The 13,290-nt window shown below is 32.9% G+C and overlaps 1 protein-coding gene across 1 annotated transcript; it reads right to left on the bottom strand.

The window, feature by feature from the left end:
- Positions 1 to 1,163: 1,163 nt before the first annotated feature.
- On the bottom strand, positions 1,164 to 3,980 carry LOC146935314 (F-box/kelch-repeat protein At3g23880-like). The gene is made up of 2 exons (XM_085750507.1): positions 2,563 to 3,980; positions 1,164 to 1,437 (listed from the first exon to the last, which is right to left on the bottom strand). The coding sequence occupies exon 1, from the start codon at positions 3,788 to 3,790 to the stop codon at positions 2,591 to 2,593; it is 1,200 nt and encodes a 399-aa protein (XP_085606633.1). The 5' UTR covers positions 3,791 to 3,980; the 3' UTR covers positions 1,164 to 1,437; positions 2,563 to 2,590.
- Between the last annotated feature and the right edge of the window lie 9,310 nt (positions 3,981 to 13,290).

Genomic DNA, 13,290 nt, shown 5'->3' with positions numbered 1-13,290 from the left:
CATGTTAGTTTCCTTCAAAAAAAAAAAAAGTAACATGTTAGTTTACCGTCAACTAAAATTCACAAAAACATTTTAAAAAATTTAATATAAAATGAAAAACCAAATTCTGGATTCTTAAATAATTTTACTAACCCATAATCAAATACACATTTTTCTTATACACCAAAACCAATCCTGTAAGCAACACCACAATCAGGCTTCGACAATAGCATGCCACTATCAACGGAAAAAAAAAAAAAATGATCTTGCAACTCCAAACTAGAAATAATCGACCACACCAACCATTAAAAAACCTGCTACACCAGACCCACAAAACAAAGAGAGTCCACTAGTGCAATCAATAAGCAGACACAGAAGCACAACAGAAGCAGACCTGCAACTAGCCCTGAGGTGGTCCTAAGCAGAGCGGAATTGAATCAGAATGAGACACAACAATGGCTATGCAAGGAATTAATGAACAGATAATAATTAAAGGAGTGGAAATGCATGCATGAGAAGGTATAGTTTTGAAATCAGGATTGAAAAACGTTGCAGCTGAAATTGCAATAGCAGTAGTTGTAAAGAGAAGAAATGAACGAGGAACAAAGAATTTCCCCAACTCCAGATTCCTCTAATGCTCACTTATTTTCACTCAATCTAATAATACTCAAACTGTCTTCAAACCAAGACTTATATAGCTACCCATTCTAACTATATCATTTAGTTATACGCAGTTGTGACCAACCTCCAACAGACATTATAGAAAAATAAAAAGAGATTACTAGCTATCACATAGCTAACACTATGTTTTGATATGGTTTGTTTTTATGTATTTTTAGTTTGTCTTGTGATGGTTCATGGTGCAATGATTTATAGCATTGGATGCATTGGGTGTAATTTTATTTTTTTTGCAAAATGTTCGGACACTACTTGGCTGAGAGAGTATGAAAAAAATTAAATTCAGATTTTATATTCTGGATGCATGGAACACGGAATGTACCGAAAAATCCACGTATATAAATTGGAGTGGAATTATCCAACAAAGAGGAGTCATGTATAGTATAATGTGGTTGCATATGTTTGATTGGATGTAATTGAATTGGAATTGTCATTGCAGTGTGCTAGTACTACAAGTTTGTTACAATTGATGTACTATAACAAGAACAACACATTAGACTAGAATAACACCGTGAAACATACAAGTCAAATATATTAGACTTTGAAGATTGTATTTTTTTCCAAAAAACATATAATAATAAAACCAGAGACAAGTTTAGCCTGTCTATCCAGAACATATAGTTTTTTCACTTCGTCTAGTTTTACTACATAATAAATATAATCAAAATATGATCCTTTTTCACCGTCATCTTCAGCAATGCTCCATATCACAAAATGAACCTAAGCAATTCAGCCAACCAGTGAATAACCCTTCTGTTGAAATGATCAAACACGACCAACCTGAAAAAGAGACATTTCAACTATGATGTTATAAGTCTATTTTGAAGCGTGAGGTGCAGTCAAAATTAAAATATTGACACAATATAAGGCAACACATATGGAAACAAAATTCACTACAATCTCAAACACTATATCAATCATATCCATGTCATTTCACCAATGTTATGAATTGTACACTGTGTTACGTGCGTGTGAGAATTCAATAATATCATTTACACAACAATATGATGACGGTGAAAAAGGTCTGATGATGAATTGTTTTCACTCGTATCAGAATATTAGGAGCAGATGTATTAAAAGATGAAACTCCAATTTCATCTACTTCACAAACCATTCAAAACCCACAACATATCAGAAGAAAAATCAATCATATATATTTATTCTTGTTTTACCGAAGAAATGAAGGGTATTAAAGAAAAATATTAGAAATAAACAGAAAACAGGGTTATACATGCAGCCAACAACCAAATGAAAGTACAACACACTCGACTCGTTCCATAATCAATGGAGAATTATGCAATTTAACTTCAATAGAAAAAATAGCACCAATCTCCTACTGTATTTGTAACCATTCAGTTTAAAAGAACACTCTAATATCCTCCTCACTCCTAAAATAAAATTCACACTCTTATGCAAACATAACTCAAACAATTTCTATCCAGAGTCTCATTAATTCAGTATTTTCTTATTTCTGAACCGATGTGGTTTAAAATTCGAGAACAAAATTGTGATTTCAAACTGAGCTGGTTGAAAACAGTTTAAAACTGGTTATGTGTAGGTTAACATAGTTGAATAAACAAATTTTCTGATTCTGAACCAGTTTTCCATAGTTCAAAAACTAGTAAACAGATTTGAGTACAAAATTAAAGAACTTATTTCCAACTGAACAGATTTCTCAAACCTTTTTAGAAAATCAAATGATAAACCATTTCATGCAATTCATGATTATTAATTATTTAAAATATAATGGAAGATGAGAGAGAATCAACGACTCAAATTTATCATACTATTGAAAATAAATGCAATGTCCAACCTCTAGATTCCATCAACTATTGATTAGCACTGATCCAACAAATTACCAAGAATCAAACCAGACAAAATAAATAACACAATAAAAATATTAACCATATATATGTTGCAGTTGAATCCTTGCTTAAGGTGATATCAAACTCTCAATGTAGACATTTGAGCCTATTTGTTCATACTTGTTTTGAAACTCAGGAATATTAAAAGTACCAGTCTTGGAATCATAAACAACCAACTTCATTTTTCCACCTCCCATCTCATGAAATTCTAACAGCACTTGGTCATCCTCATAAATATATAAAGCTTGATAGCCTTCGAGACCCTGATCTTGTATGTCAGGAACACGGTACAATTTAGTCCAAGACTCTTGATTTCCGTACTCCTTCATAATCCAAACATCTAAAAACATATCAGTAGTTGCAGAAACACACAAGCAATCCCTCACCAAACCAATGAACCACAAATCACTCTTGGAATTAGGTAGCAAAAGTTTTTGATATGACTCCTTCACTAAATCAAGAGAAAGAATGAAATGTGAATCATTGCTTGCCAACCAATTAACAGTGCCACTGACAAATGTTGCGGATTGATGGATGTGGCAATTATATGGGATGTCTGGTATTCTTATCCAATAATCAGTCCCCAAAGTATAAACACTAACTTCATTTTTGGTAGAAACAACAATGACCTTATAATTATCAATGAAATGATCATACCCAAAGCTTAATTGAAAAACATGTCCGAGTGAATTTTCCAAAGGAGGCAATAACTTAAATTTTCTAATGGAAGGGTTCCACAAAAAATAAGAATAAGAACTAAAATCGAGCTTGCCACAAAAGATGCCATCGGAAGAGCACATTACATCCACAGATTTATCTCCATAAGTAGATAAAGTTGTGATACTATTGAGAGGGTAAAGTTGTGTCTGTGTAAAAATGGTTGAAGTAGAAAAAATGGATGGGATTGGGGAATCATACAAAAGCCACTCACTTGAGATGTCATCAATACATGTTAACATGAGGTGGTGGCGCTTTGTTGACAAGTGAAGGTGCTTCTTTGCGAACTTGGGATCAGTGATTAGTAAATTCAACCACTTGCTGAGGCATCGAAGTTGAAGTAACAACTTCACAGGAAGCCTGCAAAAAATTTCAGCAATGAGATCTAAGGAAAGAGTGGGTAGTGGTGGCTCTTGAAGTGACGACAAAGTTAGGGTTCCAATGGTTGTGGTAGAAGGCAACTGATGCCTCTTAGTTGCGGTTGTTTCCTCTCTGGGTGGTTGAGAAGAAAAGATGTTGCTTTGGTCATCGACATCGGAGTATGGCGCCATTCTACCAAAGTGAAAGTATAAGGTGGCTCTCTCTCACAACTGGGCAGATTTCTGTTCTGTGTGTTATGATGTAATAATTTCACCCTAATGTTTGAACAAAATATAATAAATTTTTGGAAGATAACAACAGGAGAAATGGAGTTGAAAAGGTAGAGAGAGAAAACCTAAAATGTTTGTTGATTAGAGGAGTAGGAGAGAATGGAAGGGAGGTGATAGTCTCACAATATGGATTTTTATAGATCCGAATGTTACTATGCATTGTGTGGGTCAAAAGTTTGAATTATATCTTTTTTTAATTTTTCTACTTTATTTGTAAATGGTATAGTTGACGGACTATAAAAGACAATTTGCTATTGTAGTAAAAAAAAGAAAAAGACGATTTGCTTTTTATTTCATTGTTCAAAGAGTAATTTTGGTAAAGTTATAAATACAATTAAATCAGTCATACACTTTTTTCTAATAAACATTTAGAGAATCTTTTTAGAAATGTACTTAAATAGTCTAAAACTTTTTTTGGGTAATAAAATTAAATTGGTCTTGTACCAAGAAAATCAATTTAAAACAGTCTAAGACTTTGTTGTCAAATAATTTTTATCTTTGTTTTAGGGGAATAATTTTTTTTAATCTAATAAACATATAGAGTGACGAGATATTGCCCCAAGTTTAAGGCTACGATATTCAGATTCAAATAGAATTTTCAAAATATTTACATTTAATTCAGGTCAAAAACACTAATGAGGCTCATAACTGACATATTTGTCTAACACACTTCTTTTTACCACAATTTTAATCACACTTTTTTGAATTTGTTAAAATTATCGATCTCGCCAAATTAATGTATGACTCACAAAAATTTGTTTGAACTCGTCGAAAAAAAAGTTTATGTATATCTAAGAGTTTGTTACTAACACTTCTCTAAATAAAAACAATATATACATTTGATTTGGTACAACTCAACCGAAACATTTCACATAAAGAATATGGGTTCTTACAAAATAAGTAATGCAAATATTTAAAAAAAAAAAATAAATCATATGTTAGTACTTAGATTTGTTTTTTCTCCTTCGTTAGTGTTTGAATCAGAATCAGGATCTCCCTTAACTCAAACCAATAGAGCCTCCCAACATCACCGCTCCCAATTGGTACTAATTTTATAAATATTATTTATGTATCTATTTGCCTTTTCGAAAAAGAAAAAAATAAGTAAATTGACATGCTAATCCATCAAATTTGTCAACAAAAAAAATGCTTACACATCAAGCACGGATATTTTTTATTTTTTTAAGCAAAGGCACAAATAATTTAGTTCTTATAACATTAGAGTTAAAACAATGTTTTTTTAATTAAAGAACATTAGTAATTTAATATTTTCCCCCCAAATTGAGCATCAAAATTTTAAAAGCTTTATATTTGTCTTGTAGTATCGTAAACCCCACGATTCTTTTTCTTAGATCGAGGTCACGGCATTTACTGCAATGGCCTATCATTTTGGAGGAGGAAGTTTAGTATGGCCATTTCCCTCACGCTCATTCCTTGTTATCTTCGGACTCGTACCTTCTCAACTTTCCCTTCAGGATCAACTATTGTATTGTGTCTTTCAGCTGGAATCACAGGTTGGTTACAACATTGGAAGCGACATTTAATTTGTTTTTGTCTCTCTCAAGTACAACAACTACCTTTGCATGGATATTAGATGCCTTCCTCTTTAAATTCAGGGTTGCTGCATTCATGTAGTATACAGTCCTGGAAGATGTTAAGATAGGTGTACTTGTGGTATAAGGAAGCATGTTCTAAGGTGTTCTTATCTCTCTCAGTCTTCCGCTCATTCTCCTTTTCTAGACCAGCATTCATGACTCTGTTGGCCTCCAACATAGCTTTGTTTTGGATATATTTCTCAACATTTCTCAAAAAGTGGGTAAAGTCTTGGGGGATTTTCAACATGATACTCTCCGCGAACTTGGTCCCTTTCTCCAACCTTTTCCTTAGTAAATATGTTTTTATTTTGTCATCGGCATCTTGAACCGGGATCATACTTCTCTAATGAACCTCTGGATATAATTGTGCATGGTCTCTCTCCTTCTCTAGTGCATAGCTCTATAGGGCTGTCGACAAAGTTGGACTGTTAATAGGAAGCAGTGAAATGGATCGTGGACCTCCTAAAAAGTTCCATCATGGAATCTACCAACCTAGGCCTAACGGTTTTGAACCATGTCATGGCTAGAGTAAAATAATATAACAAGAAAGGGAGATTGAATTGTGATCTATATTCAAATTTAGCAATAAAAATTTCTCACATAGATACTTGGATTAGAATAGGTGGTTTGTAGATAAACACATAATAGGTAAAAAAAATGTCATGTGAGTGAAATTGAAAATAAAATGAGATAGAGGAAAAAATATCACACATAAACAATTATCTTGGTTTACCCAATGTGGCTAGTCCTTTCCCCACAATATTGTGAGATTTTCCAACAATAGTTGAGTTTTAAGTATATATCAACTATGCCTTTTCTTAGATTACTTCAGGATCTATACAATCACTTTCTTTTCACCGCTTTGGGCATCACAATAGTCTGAACTTTACTAATTTTTACAACTTTCAACCACTATTATACTTGAGCATCGTTGAAGCCTTTTGATGTTGCTTTTGATTTGTTTGTAGCCTTTATAAATAACACAAGAAAAAGAGTTGCTGCTGGATTTTTTATTTTGTCACGTTGATGAAAGAGTCGCTAAATTTTTTTTTATAGCTTAAAATCCAATGAGATGATTTTTGCTCAATGGATAAATGGCTTTACTTCCTTGCATTCCCTTGTTTTTATAGGTGAAAGGAGTCTTTGCTGATATAGTTTTCATACACTCTTTAGGGTAATATTGGAAGAGAAAAGTTATCAACTCATTAAAATGGTATACTCTTGTTGAAATTTGCTTAGTGAAAAGTTTTCAACGAAAACGTAAGACAGCTTGCTATTGAATGATGTCATGAATATTGTCATGCAGATTTTGTTAGAGTCTTAGCAAAATTGCGTTTCGCTAAGAGGGGAAGTGCAAGTAATTTGATTTTATCTTAGCATGTGTGGGACTATAAACTCCACTTTTATGATGTGTGGTATACTTCTCGTAAGCCCAAGCTTTGTTTAGAATAGGTTGTTTGACAGCATATATGATTTAATTCTTTTCCTACTTTGTAAAATATGTTGTATTATTTATGATCTATTTGTAGCAAGTGTCTCATGAACCTTAATTGTACTTTAATTTCTCAATGATTCTTGATAAATTAATTCTTCCATTAATTGCAAATTCTTTCTACCCAGGCCTAATAAATAATTTTTTCACTTTGTCTTTGGTGGGTTGACATTTGAGAGATTCTATTCAAGGATGAACATGAACAGTGTCCTGAAAACATCTGATAATTTTGTTTGCTTTGTGACCTATCTTATAAAGTTCACTCAAGAGCATACATTATAAACACAATAATATCATAATTCATAAAACATAATTAAATGTTTGGGTCCTGCTAACCGGTGCTCCCGGGGCATTGGTTAAGCATACCATAAAAGGGAATTATTACCATAAAAGGAAACTGTTTTTGACTTTATTATAAATTAATTACACAATTTCAATGCATTAACTACTATATAATTTCCTTTTTCATATCTTTAACCAGTGCCCCGGGGGCACCGGTTAGCATTTCCCTAAATGTTTTTATATCATTCTTTTAAAATAAATGTGTTTATATCATTAAAACATTAAAAGAGGATTTTTAGATTTTTATTTCTTAACAATTTCCCCTTGTTTTATGATGACACAAATTTTGAATTAAATTTTGGCATTTTTAGAATCATGATTATAGCTAGTATAGTTTTATCAAATATAAAAGGGATCCAATCATTCCTTTGTATATATATAAGGGATCAGGTATCAGGTATGCTTATGGTTAAATATAGAAGGGATCCAATCATTCATTTATATTCTTTTTCTGAGATTGTTTTTCTTGTTTCATCTTTGTCCAAATTTGATGAAAGATACATGGAAGTTGATATGATTTTTGCTTCATTCATATTCTATTTTTTAGAAGACATTTGATGTATTTTTCTTGACATATAAAGATACCATTTTCGTTTTGCTTTACATGCAAACCAAGAAAAAATCTTAAGTTCTCCAAATATATTCATACTCATTTCAAATCCACTTTCCATGAGGTTTGAAAAATCCTCAAACATCTCATTTGTGACTCGAGAAATGATGTCATCAACATATACTTGCAAAATTATTAAAAAATAATTATTTATTTTTCAAAAAAATGTAGTTTCAATTTTTCCTCTTGAGAAACCGTTTTTGATAAAGAACATACTTAATATCTCATACAAAGCTCTTGGAGGTTTATGTATGTACACCTCCTCATTTAGATAAGACTTTTGACATGCATTTGTAAAAGTACTTTTGACATGCATTTGTAAAAGTTTGAAACATTTATGAGATGCATATGCAAGTAACATATGACTTCCAATCGAGCTATTGAAGCATAGTTAATGAATACTCATCTTGTTGCAAATATGTACAGGTTTTGAAGAGTAGGAAAAGTGGATATCCTCCATTTTGAGATGCATTTCATAACGTATATCCATGAATTGTCAACAATTGCTACCATTAAAGATTTTGGTTTAATTTTAGTTTTTTCATAGACATGTCCTTAGTTTGAAATGATCCTCTTGTTATGGCTTTATTGTTGTTTCTCCAATTATTTGATCTTGTGGATGATGATCGACTATTTTCCATGATTTCGGAGGAGTTTAAGGAGAGTTTTCATTCAGAGAACTTTGAAGGGAATTATCATGTTCCTTGTTTGTATCATTTTGGATTTCTACTTCATCTACGTCAATAATATTCCTTTTTTTAATGGCAAAGAAATTTATTACACTAAACTGGAAAAGACACCCAACAAATGTACAAATGTCAGCTATCAGAAGAAATACAACTGAAAAAGAAAATGAAATGTACAAACGTCAGCTATTAATTATTATATTATTATTATTATTATTATTATTATTACTAATGTTATTATTTCACAAAATTTTATTATTAATTAATATAAATAATAATAATCTTACTAAAGTTAGAGATGTGTCATGTATTAGATTTAGAAAAGAAAAGGAGGTGAATTGCTGTACATAGTAAGTCTATTTTTGTTCTTTACATTTACACCTAATTATTTTTTTAGTGTTAACACTTCTATTTTTAGAGGAAAGGTTTGATAATTTAGTGTTCCAATCTGCCAATGCTCATTACTAGGTCTACTGACTAGGTGTTCCAATCTGCGTAAGGTGTTCCAATCTGCGTCTATGTATCTTGATAGGACAACAGAAAACCTTTGATAATGTAATACAAGGTTTATGGTTCCTTTTCTTAGGTATCTTAAGACCCTATCAATAGCTTGCCAATGCTCATTACTAGGTCTACTGACAAACCTGCACAACATTCCCACGACATAAACAATGTTGGTTCTAGGGCAATCAATGACATACTTAAGGTTAACAATGATGCTCTCACACTTTCACCGGTGTTCCTAAATAATTTTTCACATGGATCATATGGTGCGCAAGCAGGTTTGCAGTCAAAGTATTTATATTTCCTCAAGATCTTCTCAACATAGCGAGATTGATCCAAGGAAATTATATTTTCTAACCTGGTAATTAATACCCATAATCACATTACCTTCTCTGATGTCTTTCATATCAAAGTTGTTAGATAACAAAGATTATAGAGCATTCACAACATAAAAGTTTGAACCAAATATGAGTAAGTCGTCTACATAGAGACATATGATTGTTGTTATACCCTAATTTTGGACCTAAAAATACTAGCTCAATTCTCCTTTTCTTGCATTTTAAGTCATTTGAATTTGTCTCTGATCAATTGTATCTTTCTCTGCATTTTATTTCAATGTTATTTGCAAAATTCATGAAAAAGGGTATTTTAGTCATTTCCTGCATTCAAATTCATTTTAATCCTTGAAAATTGTTTGTGTCTTTTCATTTGATTTGTATAAAGTCCTTGCCTCACTCTCATGTTAAAATCTATTTCAAAAAAATTACATTTGAAGTCATTTTGAGTCAGTTTAGCCCCTAGGGGCATGTTAGCCATTTCCTATGTTAAAATTTCTTTCAGTCATTGAAAAATTGTCTCTGAGTCTTTTAATTTTGCTTGCATAAACTCTTGCTTTAACTTCATGATAAAATCCATTTTAAAAATTGCATCTGAGTCATTTTTAGTCGTTTTGGTCCCCATGGTCATTTTGGTCATTTCACATAAGATTTCTGGGGCGTTTTAATCCATTTTGTTGTTTTTAATCGTTTCACTCTATGTTAACTTTCAATTTACCTTTTCTTTCCAATTTTAGTCTTAATTTTCACTTTGGTCCTTGTACTTTTGTTATTTGCATTTCAACCCTTTTTGAGTTTGTTATGGTCAAGGTCAAAGTTGGTCAAAGTTTGTTACTACTTAGTCCATGTGGCACTTTCCCATTGGTCAAGAATTATTGCATGGCACCTATAAATCCAACTCACCTCACAATTTCTCATACAACTAATCATTCCACAAAAAAAAACTCCACAAAAATCACAAAAGTTCATAATTATTGTCTCTCAATTTTCCCTCTCTTCTAATAACTTTCTCTCTCCTCTAACTTCCACCATAGCCAAAAGCTTCAACAACCTCCATAACTACCACATCTCCACCATAACCACCTTCAACCACCACTTTCAACCTCCACCAATTCACCAATATTCATCATCAACGCAATCGCAAATCAACACCAAAACCGTCACTATCCTTCAAATTCGCAACAATACTCAAAGTTTCGAAACTTCAACGCCCAAAGTCACTGATCTGAAGTCTACGATTCTGAAACGGAACGTTTTCCACGCATCAAACCTTCATTCACTGAATCAGCGAGCTAAACGGATTGAAATTGCGACAAACGATTCTGAAACGGATTCGTTCCGTTCTTTTCAACAATCAAATCGCAGCAAGGAAACGGAATCTTGAGCAAATCGGGAACCAATCGCAGCCAGAGAGTTTCGAATCGGAAAAGGGGGAAGAGTCTGAAGGTTGTGGTTTTGATTCGAAGCTCTTAACAACAGAACTCGGCCAACAACTCAGTTGAGTCATCAACCGAGTCAATCAAGTCAAGAATCGAGCAAACGCAGAAACGAAGCAAGAGAAACCGATCGTGAGGAGAAGAGCATCGGAGTTGTGAGAACAAAACGCGAAGAACAGCAGCATGAAACGGTGAAAGGGAGCCAGATCGATTCGCCCTGCAAGGACTTAAAGCTACAGATCAAGGAAGAAGACCTCAAATCTATGGAAACCGCACCGTTTCAGTAGGTGTATTCGACTCTAAACCAAATCTGCAAGCCTCAAAGATTCAGATCATAAGCAGAGGAGAAGGTAACGTTTACTGTCGTTTGATCTTGTTCGTTCATCTGGTATGCTAGATCCATAGGTCTTAAAAGTTTTGTGTGGAACTTTCTTGTGCATGTTCGTTTGTCTTTGAACCGATTTGCTTTAATGTGTATTCTCTGAGAAGGATTTTGATTCTGTAAAATTATTTTGAGAAGGGAAAATATGTTTGAAAGGATGAAAAGAAAAGCAGCGATGCTGCAGGTTTTAAGAAGAAGAAGCTTTAAATCTATTTGGAAACTCTAGTGTGCAGGACCGGTTCGGTTGAACCGACCCGTTCCTGAACCGGTCCAACTTCCCTTGATCCAGTTCTTTGACCTATCCTGAAGCCCAGCTTCCCCCTCTGTGTTTTGTTGCTATGCGAACCCCTCAGTGCTGCTATATACACCCCCAGCTATGTTCATTTTGCACGATAGAAAACTCTAAAAAAATCCTATTATTTCCCTTCGATATTTTTGTTGATTCTTGATAATTCTTGCATGTTGATACTGGAAAAATGTATGGAAATTTTCTTGTGCTTTATTAAATCAATTCTTGTTAACTTTTGTGTTTTTTTAAGGAAAAAACTTCTAAGTTTTTTGTGGATTTTTCATTGTGATAATTTTGACACTTGATACTTGACTTTTGGGGAAATAATTGCATGTTAAAATTTACTTCAAAAAATATGTGTGTTTGTCTTTTGTTATTTTGCTACTTTGTTGTTAAAACTTTGCGAAATTTTGATGTATCTTGAACTTGATGATTAGGCCTATAATTCTGATATTGTGCATGTAATTTTTGTGATGATTTGCCTCATGAATTTGGGTGTATATTTGCTGTTTTGAGAGTGATTTTTGTGGACTTTGTGCTTTGTGTATAATGTGAATTTCTCTTGCATGAAATAAAAGTGTAAGAAGACTTGGAATCCTTAGAATTTTTGGCATGTTAATTTCCTATAATTCTCATGCTTATGATTGAATTAAACTCTTTGGAGTCTTCCAAAAATATGAGAATCTAGGTATTAAATCTTGCCTAGCATTATATTGAATTCAAGCCTTTTACCTTCCTTTTTTCGGTTAAGTTCTTGGTTATGGCTTTGTTAAATCCTAGTTGCTTTACTACGTCTTTTCCCTTGCTTCCTTTTCATCTTTTCTTATGCTTTGTGCTACTAACCCATTTTGTTTTCATGTCTCATTTCCATAGCATTTCACATCATATTTTCATCTCTTATTTCTTGCATTTTAATTTCTTGCACCTTAATTCTCATGTCAAGACTTAGTATGTAAAACCTAGGAATTTTGTATTTTACTTTTATGCAATTTAAATTCTTGCAAGACCATAGAATGTATCTAGGCCAATGATGTAAAGGACAATGGACTCTAATAATGTACACCGACACAAGCACCGACACATACACACACATCACATAGATATTTTTAGATGTATGGCTAGGATATGCATGTTTAGATGTATGTTTAGGATTGTATGTTTAGATGAATGCCTAGGGTTTACACTTAGAAAAATCATTTTCCAAAAAATGTGAACAACACCACTCAAATCTTTTTTCATAATAAACCTTGGGATCCAAAATCCCATTGTATTCTCTTTTCTTTTCTTAATCAAAATTTCAATGAATTTTAATCATACTTTGACTTCCTTTCTCAAAATAACTAATCAAACCCCACCTTTTTCTAAAGTCTCATGTCTTTAAGGCCTCTCAATCTCCATTCTTCAAAATTCCATTTTCAAACTTAAAATCAACCAACAAAAACAAAAAATATTTTTGGAAGAGAACTACGGTGGATTTGATCCCTTAAACGGGTACGTAGGCAAGGAACCAATATTCCTTCAATTCAAATAAAATAAAAATTCAAATGTCTTCTTCTCCCTCCAATTCTTCACTTAGTAAACTCTTAGGTGTAAATAAACACTTTCAAATAGCATTTAAAAATAAAGCGCGCGCGTAGAAAGTAAAGACGGTTCCTATAGGATACTATAGTCGTTATGGGTGCCTAACACCTTCCCGTAGCGAAAACAACTCCCGGACCTCGATTCTCAAG

The sequence above is a fragment of the Medicago sativa genome, chromosome 3, assembly GCF_051527215.1.
Source record: "Medicago sativa cultivar Bolivia chromosome 3, Bolivia_mono, whole genome shotgun sequence".
NCBI classification, from domain to species: Eukaryota; Viridiplantae; Streptophyta; class Magnoliopsida; order Fabales; family Fabaceae; genus Medicago; species Medicago sativa.
This window is presented reverse-complemented; position numbering and strand designations above follow the sequence as displayed.

Coding starts and splice junctions, on each gene's coding strand:
- LOC146935314 (XM_085750507.1), bottom strand. CDS start 3,790: ATGGCGCCATACTCCGATGTCGATGACCAAAGCAACATCTTTTCTTCT.